This window comes from Ranitomeya imitator, chromosome 8 (genome assembly GCF_032444005.1).
Source record: "Ranitomeya imitator isolate aRanImi1 chromosome 8, aRanImi1.pri, whole genome shotgun sequence".
NCBI classification, from domain to species: domain Eukaryota; kingdom Metazoa; phylum Chordata; class Amphibia; order Anura; family Dendrobatidae; genus Ranitomeya; species Ranitomeya imitator.
Window position 1 is genome coordinate 14233102 of NC_091289.1, and position 18156 is coordinate 14251257.

Below are 18156 nucleotides of genomic sequence, written 5' to 3' on the forward strand. Positions count from 1 at the left end.
CACCTGTGAAAAAGACTTGGGTATACTAATAGATCACAGACTGAACATGAGTCAACAGTGTGATGCAGCAGCAAAAAAGGCAAATGCAATTCTGGGATGTATTAACAGAAGCATACAGTCTAGATCACGTGAAGTCATTATTGTCCTCTACTCTTTGGTCAGACCTCATCTGGAATACCGTGTCCAGTTTTGGGCACCACATTTTAAAAAAGACATCAACAAACTGGAGCAAGTTCAGAGAAGAGCGACCAGAAAGGTGACTGGTCCGCAAACCATGTCCTATGAGGAACGGTTACAGGATTTGGGAATGTTTAGCTTGCAAATAAAAGAAAACTGAGAGGAGACTTAATAGCTGTCTACAAGTATCTCAAGGGCTGTCACATTGTAGAAGGATCATCATTATTCTCATTTGCACAAGGAAAGACTAGAAGCAATGGGATGAAACTGAAAGGGAGGAGACAGATTAGATACTAGAAAAAACTTTTTGACAGTAAGGGTGATCAAAGAGTGGAACAGGCTGCCATGAGGTGGTCAGTTCTCCTTCAATGGAAGTCTTCAAACAGAGGTTGGACAGACACCTGTCTGAGATGATTTAGGGAATCCTGCTTTGAGCAGGGGGTTGGACCAGATGACCCAGGAGGTCCCTTCCAACTCTTACATTCTATGATTCTACCAGAATGTAACTCAGGATCAGTAATGTAATGTATGTACACAGTGACTGCACCAGCAGAATAGTGAGTGCAGCTCTGGAGTATAATACAGGATGTAACTCAGGATCAGTAATGTAATGTATGTACACAGTGACTGCACCAGCAGAATAGTGAGTGCAGCTCTGGAGTATAATACAGGATGCAACTCAGGATCAGTAATGTAATGTGTGTACACAGTGACTGCACCAGCAGAATAGTGAGTGCAGCTCTGGAGTATAATACAGGATGCAACTCAGGATCAGTAATGTATCTACATAGTATAATATGGGATGGAACTCCAGATCAGTAGAGAATGGAGTATGTTTCCATGGTTTTATATAATAGCCTCAATAAATATTTGCTTATGGAAAAGCTGGATAGTGCTCAAAGTAACAGGAAATGTCTCCCAATGTTCCCAAATTCCTTTTTCTGCACATATTCACAAGTTAGAACATCTATCACTGCATATTAACAGATTGGGACTGTAGAAAAACATGGCAGCCATATTGGTTGTCACTTAGTGATAAAAACTTTTTTACTTGGCTTGAAACTTCCAAATTGGATGAGTCTGGCTAATATCAGAATATTGACAAATAATAAATAGCCACAATTATTGCAGAAATGGAGTCTCCATATTAACAATGCCCGTAAACGTGCATGACCATATCACATAAAAGGAACGGCCGTGGATCCTTTATCGGCCGTCTCGCATATGTCATCCGCTTGCATGAGATTGAGGACGCTGGCAGATCTGTCTGTTGTAATGCATGGGCTTGTTCTCCGAGCCAGGATCAGCGGCTGCATGGGCAGAGGGAGCGCGGCAGACAATGAGGGATCTTGGCTCAATGAACACATTGATGTGAGGAGTAGAGGGCGGCTCCTCCACATTGTCAGATTGGGGACAATGAGCAGAGCTGGGAACTCTCACTAATGGATTCAGATGCTTCCTATAAGCAGATGAGGCTGGGTCTGTACCAGTCCTGGAGAAGAGGGGGGAATACTGGGCAATACCATTGGAAGCCATCATTGTGACTGGCAAGATGCTGTCTAGGATTTTTTTTTGTCAATGCCATTAATCACAAGGAAATAGAGAAGAAAAATCCTCCTGAATGTGTGATGGCAGGGGGTGTTATGGCTTAATCCCCAGCTTATAAAGATTTGTTAATATTCAGGTGACAGCCGTAAAGGATTAAAGCCACAATGATGGGATGTAGCAGCATGGCAGTCATCATAGTGAGGCTGCTGCAGGGTATGCTGGGACTTGTAGTCCTGGGTCAAAGCACTGGATCGTGCAAGGGTTAAGTCACAAGAACATTGTAAATGGGTGTTCTGTATAATGAAACAGCAGTGTCACTGCGCTGAGTAACCAGCAAAGTATAGCGCATTAATCACATCGCTATATGGCACGCAGGATGCCATCATCTTGGATATGATCCACCAGCCGCTTACTGGAAACATCACTGATTAATGAAGGAGAAATAGATCCTAGATGGTTAGACAGGAGGCAGGTAAGATATTACATAGAAAGATATGTAGTTATGAGATGGATAGTTACGTAGGTGTGAAAAAGATATCAGACAGCTATGTATATATATATATATATATATATATATATACACATACACACTCCTGAACATTGAGTTGCTTTCACACTGCGTCCAGACACCCGTTCAGTGGCTCTGTTGAGGCTTACGTCCGAACCTTCCCCACAAAATGGGATTCTGGAGTATGCGCGATGGGGCCATAGCCTATACTGGTGCCAACAGAGTGACCGTGCGCTCTGCCGTGCATCGTTTTCAGGGGTCTGGGTGTCCTCCCGTAGGCGTACCCGCCTGAAAATGATGCACGTTTTGTGGGGGGTTTGGACATAAGCCCCGACGGAGCCACTAAACTCCTTGTGAAAGCACCATAAGAAGGAAAAGTTATTGAATTCTGGAAATCACAAGATGGCTACATTACCAATCTGCAAATGATGGGAAAAATGGAAACATAATTCTCAAAACATCTGGATTTATTCAGTATGGAGACTGAGCCTCGTGCAGAAATCCCGGCACTTCCAGCCTCGGCTGCTGTCACAGAGGCTATTAATGATTGTCTGAAGGTTCTGCCACCATATGCACTTGGATAAATGATGAGGATCCGCTCTGGCAGCTCCTGTGTAATCACCGACCAATGACCAGCTCAATGGAGACAAGTCTGGAGACGCTGCAGCCATGGGAGCACGTTTAGGCCACACGGGCTGCTCACAGAATCACCAGCAAAATGCAGCCTGAGGGTGTTGAGGCTTCCGAGACCCTGGAGAAATGGCCGCACCATTGGTTTTCTAACCAAGTAAATGTACCTGGATTGAAGGTACATTATGACGCCCCACACCAAAATCCCGGGAGTAGGCCCGCTGTGACGTCACCTCTTCATGGCATTCCCCTGATGGTCTCCTGACCCATTTCCAACTATCATTGTGTCCATGACACCTGAAGGCCACGTGGACAATGCCATGATGAGGCCTTCATGAGAGTACATCACATCGGCCATTCTCCTGAGATTATGGTGTGGGGTGGCATAATCCGTGGTAGCCGGACCCCTCTAGTCTGCATTCCACGTCCACTAGCAGCTCGGCGTTACATTGATTAGGTGGTGGGACCAGTGATGCGGCCATTTCTCCAACATGACAGCTCCAGGCCGCCTGTTGCTCGCACTAATGATTTGCCCAAACGCATTCAGTGGCAGAATGTTCCTCGGACGGCCATTAATCGCCGCACTGATCGCAGCCGACACTGGAGGTGCCGGGATTTCTGCACACGGCTCACACTTCAGACTGAATTACTCCAGATGTTCTGAAAATTCTGTTTCCATTACTTCATGATTTGCAGATAATTAACGCATTAAATCCTGCACTGAATGACGGGATCTATTCACATGGGGCGGATTTGGCGAAGAAAGTAAAGATCTGTAAATGCGATTGGGACGTTTCTGCAGCTGGCGGCAGGATTTATGCAAACCCCATGCACATGAATAGGGCAGCCACTGAAATCTCTGCGCCACGTGTGACCGAAGCCTAATAGAATCCGCAGTGTTATCTCAGGAGGCGTCTGATTAGCACCGTCCCATCATGTACGGATGTATCAGAGCTTTGTCATTCACAAACACATTGCACAGGTTCTGCATCAAGTTTGCTCTGTAACCTAGCAACGGGAACCACGGCCATGATCAGATCAGACAGAGGTGATGTTATATATCCCTAAAGCAACCAATCAGAATTCAGCTTTCATGTGTTAACTTGCCGTTGGAAGATTAAACGTAGACTCTGATTGGTCACTATGGGCAACAAGGCCAGAGTGTCTTCCTGACAGGATTAACTTCTATAGACGTCATATAACGATATAACATACACGACTGGGAATACATGGTGAGTGGCTGACATCAGCCTTTCAGTACCCTGGATAGCGATCCCAGCTGCCAATAGTAAACATGGCGCCTGCCTTAATCGTGACTGACTCAGCCGCCGCTTGTGCGCCTGCGCATCGGGATCTACCAACTCCGTGCTGTAGTAAAGGGGGGGAGGGTAGAGAGCTGGGGTGGAGCGGACCATTAGGGTTGCCGGGAGCCATGTTGGTGTTGAATGAAGGGAGGGTGAGGAGATGCTGCGCCCGGAGAGTCTGGGAAGCACCGAGTAGATGGTAGCTGCCAAGGCAAGGAGACAGACAGGAGGACCGGGGGCGGGGAGCGCTGCTGCCCAGTGAGGAGGACGAGGAGGGAGACTATGGCCGCTCTGCTGCTGGGAACAAGCCTGTCTGTGCATCTCTTCCAGCTGCTTCTCCTCCTCTCCAGCCCTTTGTTCACTTGCAGCCTGGAGAAGCATGCAGGCGGCTGGAGGAGCCCCGGGAGCCCCTGCCCTGCTCCGGTCCTGTGCATTGTGGAGCGGGGGGCTTGCACTGCCAGGCTGCTGCTGCTGGGGGAGCTCAGGGGGGCTCGGTGCACGGTGGCAGCCCCTCAGGCCAGAGGCAATGGCAGCTCCCCCTGGCCCCCAACCGCTGGCCAAACATCAGGGTGCAGCCCTGCAAAGTGCATTCCTAGAACTCGGGGGTCACGCCAGCGCGGCGCATGCAGGTGCATTCCCGTAGGATGCAGGAAAGCCATCCATGCAGCTGGCACTCGCTGTTATCTGCCAAATCCCAGCCCCCTGCCTCCAGCCTGCATCATTATAAGGACCAAAGTGGACCCCCCTCCCTGGTATCGGATTACAAAATCTCACGTGCTACCTATGGACTGTCTGCTCGGACCCCATCATTGCCTTAAAAAAAGCCGCAGCAAAGACGCTGTCGCTCGCCACTGCCGGACGGTACTACTGACGTTCCGCAATAGGACAATGTGTAAGAAGAGTTCGCTACGACGCGGCGTGCTCAGGCGGAGTGACAGGTACGTCAGGGCTCTGAAAATTAACAGTAGTTGCCTTTACAACCGGAACTGTCCACTTGTCTTCCCCGTACGTTGCTTTTGTAGAAACTTTTGGGGGGGCGCAGGAGGTGGGCACCATCAAGACTTGAATGTGGATGTAATGGTAAAAAGCGACGGAAGCGGTCAGGACCTCGGGGAACGGTGTGGTCTGTTGTACTATATGGATGTCCAGGAGGGGCACGGATCTCCCGGGGATTGCCCGCTTCTTGCTCTTTTGGACGACACCCATGTGTTTGTTCTCCAGGTCTACCGGCGCTGTCAACGGAGACATTCCCATCTGCGTTTCCATAAATCCTCTGATCTACAATGGGACTGTTACGCTCTGGAATACTACACTCATCATCCCCAGGCTGCGGTTTCACCAGTGCTTTGTGTCAGTGGATTACCTGATGGGGGTCTTTGTGGGGTCCGATTTGCAGGTAACCAGTCCTACGATCTCCAGGATCTGCGGGATTGCTGGAGTGAGCAGCCCGGGGACACCACGTGGAGAGAGGATATTTCAGCACCAGCAGATCAGACAGCTCCCAGGGCGCCTGATCCTACACCACCCCCAGCTTTCCTATCCCCAAAAGAACCCTGCTCCGTTTATTTCCCATTTAACACCACCAAAGGTTGCTTAAAAACTACTTTCCCACTATCCGGCCTTGGGAAGCTTGCAAATATTGACCTGTACACTCAACGGCAATTATCCGTCAGCAAAGAAATGCAGCCGAATCCATTCCACCTCCCTCATATATCACATCCGCACGATGTCAAGTTGGGGATCAGTGGGAGGAGAAGCGAAAGGGCATCCCTTCCATTAATAAGAGCACGCAGGGCAGCCAACCGGCATCCTCACTTCCCCCAATATAATTATCAGGTTCAGGTGGCCGAAAACCAGCCCCCAGGGACCCCTGTGATAACCATGACAGCACAAGATCCGGATACCGGGGAATCTGGGCGGGTAGTGTACATCATGGACGCCTTGATGAATAGCAAATCTTTAGAGCTCTTCAGTATAGATTCTGTGACGGGTTTAATCTCCACCACTGAGATCCTAGACAGGGAAAACATGGATCTCCATTATTTTCGAGTCACTGCCATTGACCAAGGGAGTCCACGTTTGTCGGCGACCACTATGGTGGCCGTTACTGTCATGGATAAAAATGACCATAGTCCATCGTTTGAGCAGACAGAGTACAGGGAGAGCATTAGGGAAAACGTAGAGGAGGGGTACCCCATATTGCAACTCAGAGCCACCGATATTGACTCCCAAGCCAACGCCAATATTAAGTATAGGTTTGTCAATGAACAGGCCGCCCATTCTGTGTTCGAAATAGATGCCAGGTCCGGTTTAATCACCACTAGCGGGCAGGTAGACCGGGAAAAAAGAGAAAAATACTCCTTAATTGTAGAAGCCAGTGATCAAGGTAAAGACCCAGGTCCCAGGTCGTCTACTGTGAAGGTTGAGATTATTGTATTAGATGAAAATGATAACGTCCCCCAATTTAGCGAGAAACGTTACATCGTACAGATCAGAGAAGATGTCAAACCTCATACTGAGATTTTAAGGGTTACGGCCACCGATCTTGATAAGGATAATAATGCTGTGGTCCACTATAATCTCATTAGCGGCAACAGCAGGGGGCAATTCTCCATCGATAGCTTGAATGGTGCCATACAGGTCATCACCCCCCTAGACTTCGAAACTGAGAGGGAATATAGTTTGAGAGTCCGTGCCCAGGACTCCGGCCGGCCTCCCCTTTCCAACAACACTGGCATGATAAGCGTGCAAATCATAGACATTAATGACCATGCCCCTATATTTGTTAGTACACCCTTTCAAGTAAATGTGCTAGAAAATGTCCCCTTGGGCCACTCTGTGATTCACATCCAAGCTGTTGATGCCGACTATGGTGAAAATGCCCGTTTGGAATACAAGTTACTTGGGGTCTCATCCAATACCCCATTTGTAATTAACAGCGCCACTGGTTGGATCACCGTGAGTGGGCCACTGGATAGAGAGACTGAAGAACGTTACATGTTTGGGGTCGAGGCCCGCGATCACGGTAACCCTCCTCTTTCTGCTTCCGCCAGTGTCACAATCACAATCCTGGATGTGAATGACAATCGGCCTGAATTTACCCAAAGGGATTATTTTATTCGTCTGAATGAAGATGCCGGTGTGGGCACGAGTGTCCTTACTGTCACTGCCATAGACCGCGATGTAAACAGCATCATCTCCTATCAGATCACTGGTGGGAACACCCGCAACCGCTTTGCCATCACTACTCAAGGTGGAGCAGGATTAATCACTTTGTCATTGCCCCTTGACTACAAACAGGAAAGACGTTACGTACTAACGGTGACGGCGTCTGACCGTATCCTGCACGATAACTGTTACGTCCATGTAAACATCACCGATGCAAACACTCACCGACCGGTCTTTCAGACCGCACACTACACAGTCGATATTAACGAGGATCGTCCCATTGGAAGCACCGTGGTGATAATCAGCGCTACTGATGATGATGTGGGTGAAAACGCCAGGATCAGTTACTTTTTGGAAGACAATATCCCTCAATTTCGTATTAATGCAGACAGTGGAGCCATCACGCTCAATGCCCCCTTGGACTATGAGGATCAGATGACTTACAGCCTTGCTGTTTTGGCAAAAGATAATGGAATCCCCCAAAAATCCGACACCACTTATGTTGAAATAATGGTTAATGATGTGAATGATAATGCCCCCCAGTTTCTAAACACGCAATATCATGGGATAGTCTCAGAGGACGCGCCGCCCTTCACCAGTGTCCTTCAGATCTCTGCCACCGATCGGGATTCTCATTCCAATGGACGGGTGCAATATACTTTCCAAAATGGGGAAGATGGAGATGGAGATTTCACTATTGAACCAACCTCAGGTATTATCCGTACCGTACGGAAGTTGGACCGCGAAACGGTTCCCTTCTATGAATTGACAGCCTATGCTGTGGACAGGGGAATCCCACCGCAAAGAAGTCCGGTCCGCATTCAAGTCGCAGTTCAGGACGTCAATGACAATGCCCCTGTCTTCCCAGCAGATGAATTTGAGGTCTTCGTAAAGGAAAACAGCATTGTTGGCTCTGTCGTTGGCAGAATAAAGGCTCGGGATCCTGATGAAGGTCCAAATGCGCAGATCATGTATCAGATTGTAGAAGGTAACATTCCCGAAATTTTCCAAATGGATTTCTTTTCTGGAGAACTCACTGCTCTAATAGATTTAGACTATGAGACAAAACCTGAATATGTCATTGTGGTCCAAGCCACGTCGGCCCCCCTGGTTAGCAGAGCCACAGTGCATATTAAGCTGATCGATCAAAATGACAATACTCCGGTCCTGAAGAACTTTCAGATACTCTTCAATAATTATGTCTCTAACGACTCCAACACATTTCCCTCTGGTGTCATTGGGAAGATCCCGGCCTATGACCCTGATGTGTCCGACAGACTCTTCTACACCTTTGAACGTGGGAATGAGCTCAATCTGTTGATAGTCAATCACTCCAGTGGGGAATTAAAGCTCAGCCGGAAACTGGACAACAACCGTCCCTTGATGGCGTCCATGTTGGTCACGGTATCAGGTAAATGAATATGCTTATAAATTATATTTTTGTTTACTTTTCCCTTTTAGGATTTCTTTGATATGACCATTTGTAAGGTCTCAGGGTCATGAGTGGTCCCCACCAGTAGGCATCTTCTGTGGATCTTGATTACCCAAATTTACCGGCATTCATAGATGGGTTGAAAAAAGACCTAAAAAGGTCCATCAAGTTCAACGTTAAAGGACACCAGTTGACATAATAATATTTTCTTGCATGCTGCACATCTCCAGCCGGTTACACTGATTCACCTTCACTTGGAGCGGTTAGTCCTTTTTAGGACCTTTTAATTGTAGCCTTGTGTAAAATGTCTAGAAATGTGTTCATTTATTTTTTACTCTGAAAGGAGACAAGAAACCTCATAACCTCATCCATTCACTTTTCTCTCATTTACCTGTAAGACTTGTCAGCCGAGCCTCTATGTCTGCTCCTACAGACAGCTTGATAGGAATTGTCTGGAAATTATGCTAGGAGAAATACGATTTCTGAAATAAGCATTAACATCGATCCGCTCCCCATCAGAGGATGCTAAAATATCAACATTAGGCTCAGGGATTTTAGAACTTTACTAATATTTTATGTAATCAATGTCAATAGGCCTTAAAAAAAATGTCAGCTGACTCTTGCATAGTTTAGGATAGGGCTACACGCTAACTTTTGGTTGCCCTTCAGTTACGGGAAAGTTTCAGCATCAATGAAAACAGACTATTACAAAATTGTAGATTTGGGGTCTTTTTCAAGGTCATTTGCGACCTTGGTTTTTGTAGGAAAACATTTTGAGATTGAGAAATTGTAGCAACTTTTCTTTGCCCAATTGTCACCATGTAGTCCGAACAAGAAAACAGCAGAAAATTGTCCTTGTTTCACCCTCTTCTCTGAAAACGTAATTGACAGTGGGGTGAATCTCGTAAATTTAGAGGCTTACGGTTTATTCTATCCCATTTTTGTGTTTGCCTCCAATGAACAATAAAAAGAGTAATTGCCTGCTATTTTTACGCAAATATTTTTAATTATTATTTAATTTTTACACACGTATTTTTACGTGCTATCTTCACACACATACGTCTGGGAGTCGGGGCACCTGTAGATGTGGTTGGTGTAAAGGGTTACCTGGGGCACACAAGACGGCTCTGGATAACATCTCCCATTTTGTCAATAATATTATAGAAGCAGCCGATGTCTTAATATCCATGGGGCTCGATATCAGTTGATGTGTCTAGTGTTGCATATCATTGCCACATGATTGGTCCACATCCTATCCTCAGATGACCTCTTCTGTTCTTAATTAATGTTGTGTTGGCAGCCATTGTTACAAGTAGTAGTGGGCAATTTACTGTAAGTAAACCTGGCCACTTTGGATAGTTGTTGGCCTATTGATTTTTTTGACCAACTGCTATCTATATGGTCCACTTCCCAGTAAGGACACATTTCTCCCCATGGAACAAATGGATTGGGCATGTTGAAATTCGCCTGCCTGATTCTTATTTCTACAACATTTGATGTTGGAGAGCTCCATAAAAATCAAATGGTCGGTCAATCTTTCTACAATCTGCAAGTTGGGACGACACTAAACCTAGGCAAAAACTTAAAGGTGTAGTGTCAAAATTCAAAGTTATCCTCTGTCGTTTGGATCACTGGGGTTCAGAATGCTGGGACCCCCAGAAATCCCGAGAATGGGGATCTGGTTCCCCAGAAAGGAGTTCTGCAAACCCCATCCTGAATGTAGCAGAGGTGCGCCGGACGGCCGGAAAAAAAAACCGAGTACACCGCTCCAACGATCAGTAAGTTATCTGCTATCTTATAGATGTATCACTATCAGATTCCTGCTGAGGAATGAATGACTACACTGTCAGGGCTTTTATGGTGTTCATGACAATTGTCATTAAGCTTAAGAACAGATTGCACATTCCCATCTTAATAATTTTGTAACTATAGAGCAGAGGTCCCCAACTCCAGTCCTCAAGGCCCACCAACAGGTCATGTTTTCAGGATTTCCTTAGTCTTGCCCAGGTAATAATTGCATCACCTGTGCAATGCAAAGGAAATCCTGAAAACATGACCTGTTGGTGGGCCTTGAGGACTGGAGTTGGGGACCTCTGCTATAGAGGATCCTTAACAGTTTTGCTCTTCAAAGTGTTTTGGTGCTTCACCCAACCTGCAGCACTAGCGGTGTTCAGTCACTTACGGAGATGGGACTATCCCTTTAAGGTGACTATTCCTCTCAACCCCTCCTCAGTTTGGCTGAATCTGTATGTCCTCCCAATTTGGAGAGGAAAATATGTAGATTTTGAGCTAATACTGTGATGATCCGCTTGTCCTCTGACCGCGGCGTACTGGATACACATCTCTGAAGTGTCATGTCGTCTCTGGCAGCAGGTCCTGTAAATCAGAGGTCCCCAACTCCAGTCCTCAAGGCCCACCAACAGGTCATGTTTTCAGGATTTCCTTAGTCTTGCCCAGGTAATAATTGCATCACCTGTGCAATGCAAAGGAAATCCTGAAAACATGACCTGTTGGTGGGCCTTGAGGACTGGAGTTGGGGACCCCTGCTGTAAATCCTGCAAATTGCCCGATGCGGCCTCCATTGATCGGACTTACTTTTTCAGAACATCCACAGATTCGATTGAGGTGCAGGAATTTGGAGAAAAGTCACATTCCTCAAATGATTCACGATCATTATCCGGATGATGAGGCACTGGTATTAGGCGGTATGAAGAGGGTACTGTACAATGCACAGACAGGTGATACATGTCACTTCAACATGAAGCCAGAAATAGGAGGCACCTCTGGTGGTGACTTTTACTCCTTGGAGACAAAGGATTAAAGGGACTCTGTCACCTGAATTTGGCGGGACAGGTTTGCGGTCATATAGGCGGAGTTTTCGGGTGTTTGATTCACCCTTTCCTTACCCGCTGGCTGCATGCTGGCTGCAATATTGGATTGAAGTTCATTCTCTGTCCTCCATAGTACACGCCTGCGCAAAGCAATCTTGCCTTGTGCCGGTGTGTACTATGGAGGACAGAGAATGAACTTCAATCCAATATTGCAGCCAGTATGCAGCCAGCGGGTAATGAAAGGGTGAATCAAACACCTGAAAACTCCGCTCATATGACCGCAAACCTGTCCCGCCAAATTCAGGTGACAGGTTCCCTTTAAGCATATTAAGTAACCACATGCCCAATCCTTTTTTTTCTGCTGTCACTTGTCAAAAAAACATTAGACGAGCTTTGGCCAAAGTTTGCAGGGTTAGTCGACCTTTGTGTAATGTGTATGGTCACTTTTAAGGCCATCCATACTGCAGTATTATGACCCAGTATATGGATCCCTACTGCCGCACCTGTAGCCTGCTGCGACCTTACACAACATTTCTGTGCAGCTCTGCATGCCATGTGCCATCAGATTCATTATTATTAGAGATGGGCGAACCCGAACAGTAACGTTTGGCGTCAGTACCGAATACCTACTATTCGGGCACGGACACCGAACATGGACTTCATCAGGAAGTCCGTGTTACTGTTCGGGTTCGGCTGCCCCAACACTGCATGACAGTGCTGCAAACACCACTTCTGATCGGCGGTGAAATCATCCCCGCCGGTCAGAGAGCCTCAGTTCCCACGCTGTCAAAATACAGTGTGAGCACTCAGCTGTGATAGGAGGTATAAAGTTTACCTTCGGTCAGTGGTGTCAGCAGATGGGACTACAGCTCCCATCATCCGACATCTGATGCCCCTAATAACAGTGAGAGCAGGAGCGGCTGAGGGTGTATTCATTAGCTGGCTCCTGCGCTGTAAATGAATAATTTAAAAAAAAGCTGGCGTGGGTTCTCCTGTATTTTCGATAACCAGCCAGGTAAAACTCACAGCTGGGGGCTGCAACCCTCAGCTGTCAGCAAGTGTGGTTATCAAGAATAGTGGGGTCCCCACACCGTATTTTTTTATTATTTAAATAAATAATTTTTAAAAACGGCTTGGGGTCCCTCCCATTTTTTACAACCAGCCTTGCTAAAGCTGACAGCTGGGGGCTGGTATTCTAAAACTGGTAAGGGGCCATGGATATTGCCCCCGCAGCCTAAAAATAGCAGCCCACAGTGACCCAGAAAAGACACATCTATTAGATACTCCAATTCTGGCACTTTGCTCTGCTCTTCCAACTTGTCCTGTAGCAGTGGCAAGTGGGGTTAATATTTGTGGAGTTGATGTCACCTTTGTATTGTCAGGTGACAGCAAGCCCATGGCTTAGTAATGGAGAGGCGTCTATAAGAAACCTATCCATTACTAATCCTATAGTTGTATTGTAAATAAAGACACAGCCAGAATAAAGTCCTTTATTAGAAATAAAACAAAACACAGTTTTACTTTTTTATTAAAAATAACAAACACAATTCTAGTCACCAAATGCCTATTCCATCAAAGCACTCATTCCCCTGTAATAAAACAAAAATAAAAAATAATATCCCTCACTTATCCATCATTCTGTCCCATGGCGTAATCCATGTCTGGCCAGTCTCACACATCCAGATAATTCCGGTACCGAAAAAAATCGGTACCGAAGTTATCCTTGTCCGTGTGTCCGTGAGCTCACGTAGGCCATCCGTGTGGCACACGTGCGGCACACGTGTGCCGCCCGTGTGCCGACTGGGTACCACACGGAGCGTGCAGGAGACAGCGCTAGAGATAAGCGCTGTCCCCTGCATCTGGTGCTGAAGCGGCCATTCATATCTTCTCTCCAGCAGCGTTCGCTGGAAAGAAGATATGAAAAATCCTTTTTTTTAATGTTTTTTCGTGTTTTAAATAAAGATCCCTGCCCCCACCCCCTGTGCGCCCGCCCACTGTTAATAAAATACTCACCCGGCTCCCTCACAGCGTCCTGTCCTCACCGCAGCTTCTCCTGTATGAGCGGTCACGTGGTGCCGCCCATTACAGTCATGAATATGCGGCTCCACCTCCCATTTTACATGGACCCATTGACTTTAATGGGTCCATGTAATCCGTGCGCTCCCACGAACACTGACATGTCTCCGTGTTTTGCACACGGACACACGGTCCGTGAAGACACGCTGACATGTGCAGAGACACATTGATTTCAATGTGTCTACGTGAGTCAGTGTCTCCGGTACGTGAGGAAACTGTCACCTCACGTACCGGAGCCACTGACGTGTGAAACCGGCCTCTGGGGAAAAAACAGTTTTCAGCCTAGATGGTGCCAAAATGCGACTGTCCAGGCTGAGAACCACTGGTGAATGAGGTGCTGCGAGCGCAGACTCAGTGAGTGGCGGTGACATCATCGAGGTTACCTCCAGTCACTGAGGCTCCTTTCCCAGCCGGCTGAACTGCCGTGACCTCGGTGACATCCCCGCTAGCTGAACACGCACGCTGTCGTGCATGGGAACCGCGGCTCTCTGATGAGCAGGAATGATTTCACCGCCGATCAGCAGCAGCGCTTGCCGCGCTGTCATGCACATGACAGCGTGTCAAACACTGGATGTTCGGGCCCCCCATTCAAGTGAATGGCGGTCGGGTCCAGGTACTGTTCTGGTACCCGAACATTTTGTAACTGTTCAGCCGGACCCCAACATCCAGGTGTCCGCCCATCTCTAATTATTATAAAGGTTAACTCCCTTATAAACATTGCTTGTAGGGGGAAAGCCGTACCATGCGGAAGCACTATATGGCGGCACATGAAGTGCCTACGGCTCCATCATGTAGACTTCTAAGGAGTGTGTTAGATGCCTTATAGCACAAGCCCCTATAATAATTTGATCATTGGGGGCTTGCTGCCAGCTTACCCTGGCGAGTTCTGCTTTCCCCTCACAGGAGGAGCGTCTCAGAACGGTCTCCTAGCCATCAATATGTCCTAATCCGCCCAGTGAACAAGGATAACCCCAAGAAATACAAGAGTTTGCTGTAGATCTGGTCTGTCTGAATAGATATGCCTCAATTTATTTTACCTTTTTGCCTCTTTTGGAGATTGTAGCAAGGACATATACGCTTACATGGGTACATGGGACACATCCGTAGGGATCAGTGTGCGTATAACCGGAGATTGATGAACCTTTGGGCAATACCCGAGAACCTGATGGAGCTTTGAGTTTGACACCACTCCGGTAACTCTCTGCCGATGAGTATTGCACTAATTATTATAATTACCAGAGGATAATATTGGGAATCACTTGTGTGGACGGTGAACCCCCGGCCTCCTGTAAATCCTCCGGATCAGTAGACTCCGGTGTTTGCACACATCCCGTATAATGAGCTGTACCAGTCAGTAATGGGCTTTTCTGCGATTGTTGTGTCTAATTGTTACAGCTTTTCCTGCTGGTTCTAAACTCATTAGTTCCATCCACATCTTATCTGTTCATTGGCGTCACTTGTTTTGTTCCTCTACTGCCATCTTAATTGCAAGAGCATTCAGATGTATGTACGGGGATAGTACAGTCAGTGCACTGACGTGGAAGGATTGTCCCTAAAGAGCAACTAATCATAGCAATCAGATTGGCCACGTATAAAAAAGCGACTCGGATCATCAGCCATAGCATTAAAACCAGATGCCTAATGCTGTGATGGTCCGCTTGCCCTCTGGCCGCTGAGGACTGGATACACATCACTGACGTGTCCTGTGGTCTCTGGCCGCAGATTCTGTAAATCCTGCATGTTGCACAGTATGGCCTCCATTGATCAGACTTACTTTTCCAGCACATCCGCAGATGATCAATTGGATTGAGGTGCGGGAATTTGTAGACAAGTCGTCACGTTGATCCCTTTATCACGTTCCTCAGATCACTCCTGACCGACCATTAATCCTGATGGTGAGGCATTGATATTAGAGGTTATTAAGAGGGCACTATACAATGTTTAGGTAGATTGCACGTGTCCCTTCGGCATGATGCCAGGACCCAAGATTTCCAGCAGAACGTTGCCCCACGACACTGCCTCTGCCAGCTTGTCTTCTTCCCATAGTTTATCCTGGTGCTGGCTCTGTCCACATGTTGTGAAACGTGATTCACCAGATCAGGTCACCGTCTTCTATCACTCCATTGTCCATTTCTGATGCCTACAAGCAAATTGTAGCCCCAGTGGTACATGAAGAGGAAAGGGGGCTCCATAGCAAGGATTATAATGCCAGGTTTTGTCACCCAGGACATCAGATTGCCAAGTGATGACGTGATATCTATCGCTCCAGATAACACATTTCCGTGCCCCCTTTTACTATCCCAGTGGGGGTCTGCTTTTCCATATCCTTTCCCTCTGCCTATCGGGTAAGTGTAACGTGTAACGCCTGCTCCACCCCGTGCGTCACTGGAAGAGGGATGGCGCAGGCGAAAAACCCTGAATCGGGAGAAAAGGGCCACTGGGTCAATTGTTGGTGGCCATGGTAGCCCAGGTGGACCTTTTTTTAATTTTTTTAGGCAGTTTAGACATAACTTTATTTTTTTCTGATCCCCGAAACTGTCAGAATCTTTTTGTGCCTCATGGTAGTGTGTCTCTGGTATATAACATTATACAGTTTCCATGGTGCAATTCGAAGACGGGTCAGACGTCCATTTGTAGTCAGGAAGGGTCGGTCATCGTAACGCTGGAGACAAAGTCCTCCGGGATGGAAACCATGAGCCAGGCGATTCAGTGAAAGTTTATCTTATCTGTCATTTATATATCTATTTATCCATCTTCCATATCCATGTCATATCTAAGTCTCTTGTGGCTATCTTCTCTCTGTCTGTCTTCAGCTAAGTGTCTTCATGGGTGAGTATAATAGATGGGGGGAGGTTGCTATCCTCCATCATCACATGGGCACAGACCTTTCCTTGTAGATACAGTGTTTTCTTACGGATGGTATTACATTAGGCTTCCTCTCTCGTCTGTGTTGCTGGTGGCACGGTGCCACCCAGAAGACAGTCAGTGCATAAAGCACTTGTCAAGTTGTGTAAAACTTCTCACAACTTTTCAAATAGTCTTTTATGTTTTGCTTAACTAAGAGCTGGGACCCTGGAAACCCTCATTCAATGAACTGAATCTAAGCAGACTAAAGCCTATCTATAGGAAACAATGGGGCTGCACTGAACTGTGCCGGGTCACAATGGATGCGCTGCTAGGCGTCACAGGGAGAACAATCCGAAACATTCCTATCCGGACCCTCTATAAGACGTTATGGACTTCCCTTCCCCCAGTCAGTGAAGCATAAGGGGATGACACATTAGACAAGGGTCTAACAGTGTGAAGGACAGATGCCGTCAGCACTAGGATGGTTTTGTCTCTCTGCGCCATTCTTCATTGTTGTGAAATTCAGGGTCATGATGTCCCGCAGTGGAAAAGTGGCTTGCACAATGTTCCTATTCCATCCACCCTTCTGTCAGCAGGGGCGCCAAACATATAGATAAAAGCAGGGGGTAGCCAAGTGGGCACCCGGATCATAGTGCAGGAGACTAAAAGGAAGCCTGGTTATGGCTTATATAAAAGAGACCGCTACTCCGGGCAGTGGATCATATATTACTCTGTATGGGGGATGGGAAGCGACAACCTGTGGTTATTTTCTTATATTTTTAAGAAATGCCGACGTGGAGCTGACGTGCAGTATAGATTTTAGGGGCATATGCTAAGTCCCATCTACAGTATTATTACATGCTGCCGCCCCATGCATCACCCTCAGCACATCACCTGGCCATACACCTTAGAAGTCTGCTGACTGCTATTCTTTCTGAGCTACCCCCATACACGTGCACACTCGGCTGGGATGAGCACACGTGTTCTTAGAGAAAAAGCAGCTGCCAAACATTTACGATGATGGCATATAGCATTTGTGTGTCTTGTCTGCGATCATTGGGCTGGAAAAAAACAAAGTGCATTGAATTCCATTGGGGCAAAGTAATGTGTGACTTGTGACCAACAATCAAACATCCATTAAATTTGGATTTTTGCAACAGTTGTCGTCGTGTTAGGTCGCTCCTCGCAATGCGACCCATTGATAGTTATTAGATGCAATGTTGCATGATACATGCTGCCACGTAGCCTTCGTCTGATACATGGTGTCTCCTTTTGTAGTAGCTTTCTGCTGTGACTAATATTGGGGGGTCCCAGGTAAACATTCGGGTGTAAGAGTCTGGGTTCTCCTAAGGTCCCAACCCTTTTAATTATGCACCAGTAGCTCCTGGTCATGGCCAGGACGTTGTTACTACCACTAGTTATACATTTTGCCGGTGGAAATCTCTTACCGATGTGTTTTTATATTTGCAATCCAGTATTGAAGGCCGAGTCTGTCAACCACTCAGCACATTGCTGTATGAGACAATGACTGGGAGCCGGCGGTGACGGGGGCGCGGGGTAATAAGTCTTGTTGTCTATCATCATTTTTATTAGACTAGTCTGGAGAAGTATTTGCAGGAGATGGATTTCCAGAAC

At 47.0% G+C, this 18156-nt stretch overlaps 1 protein-coding gene across 1 annotated transcript in view; it reads left to right on the top strand.

Moving 5' to 3' along the window:
• The first annotated feature begins 4871 nt into the window (after positions 1–4871).
• Positions 4872–18156, top strand: part of CELSR3 (cadherin EGF LAG seven-pass G-type receptor 3) — a 115616-nt gene continuing 102331 nt past the window's right edge. The window contains exon 1 of the mRNA XM_069736338.1: positions 4872–8746. Within this exon, the coding sequence (XP_069592439.1) occupies positions 4951–8746 (3796 nt within the window). The 5' untranslated portion in view covers positions 4872–4950. The remainder of the gene's footprint in view (positions 8747–18156) is intronic.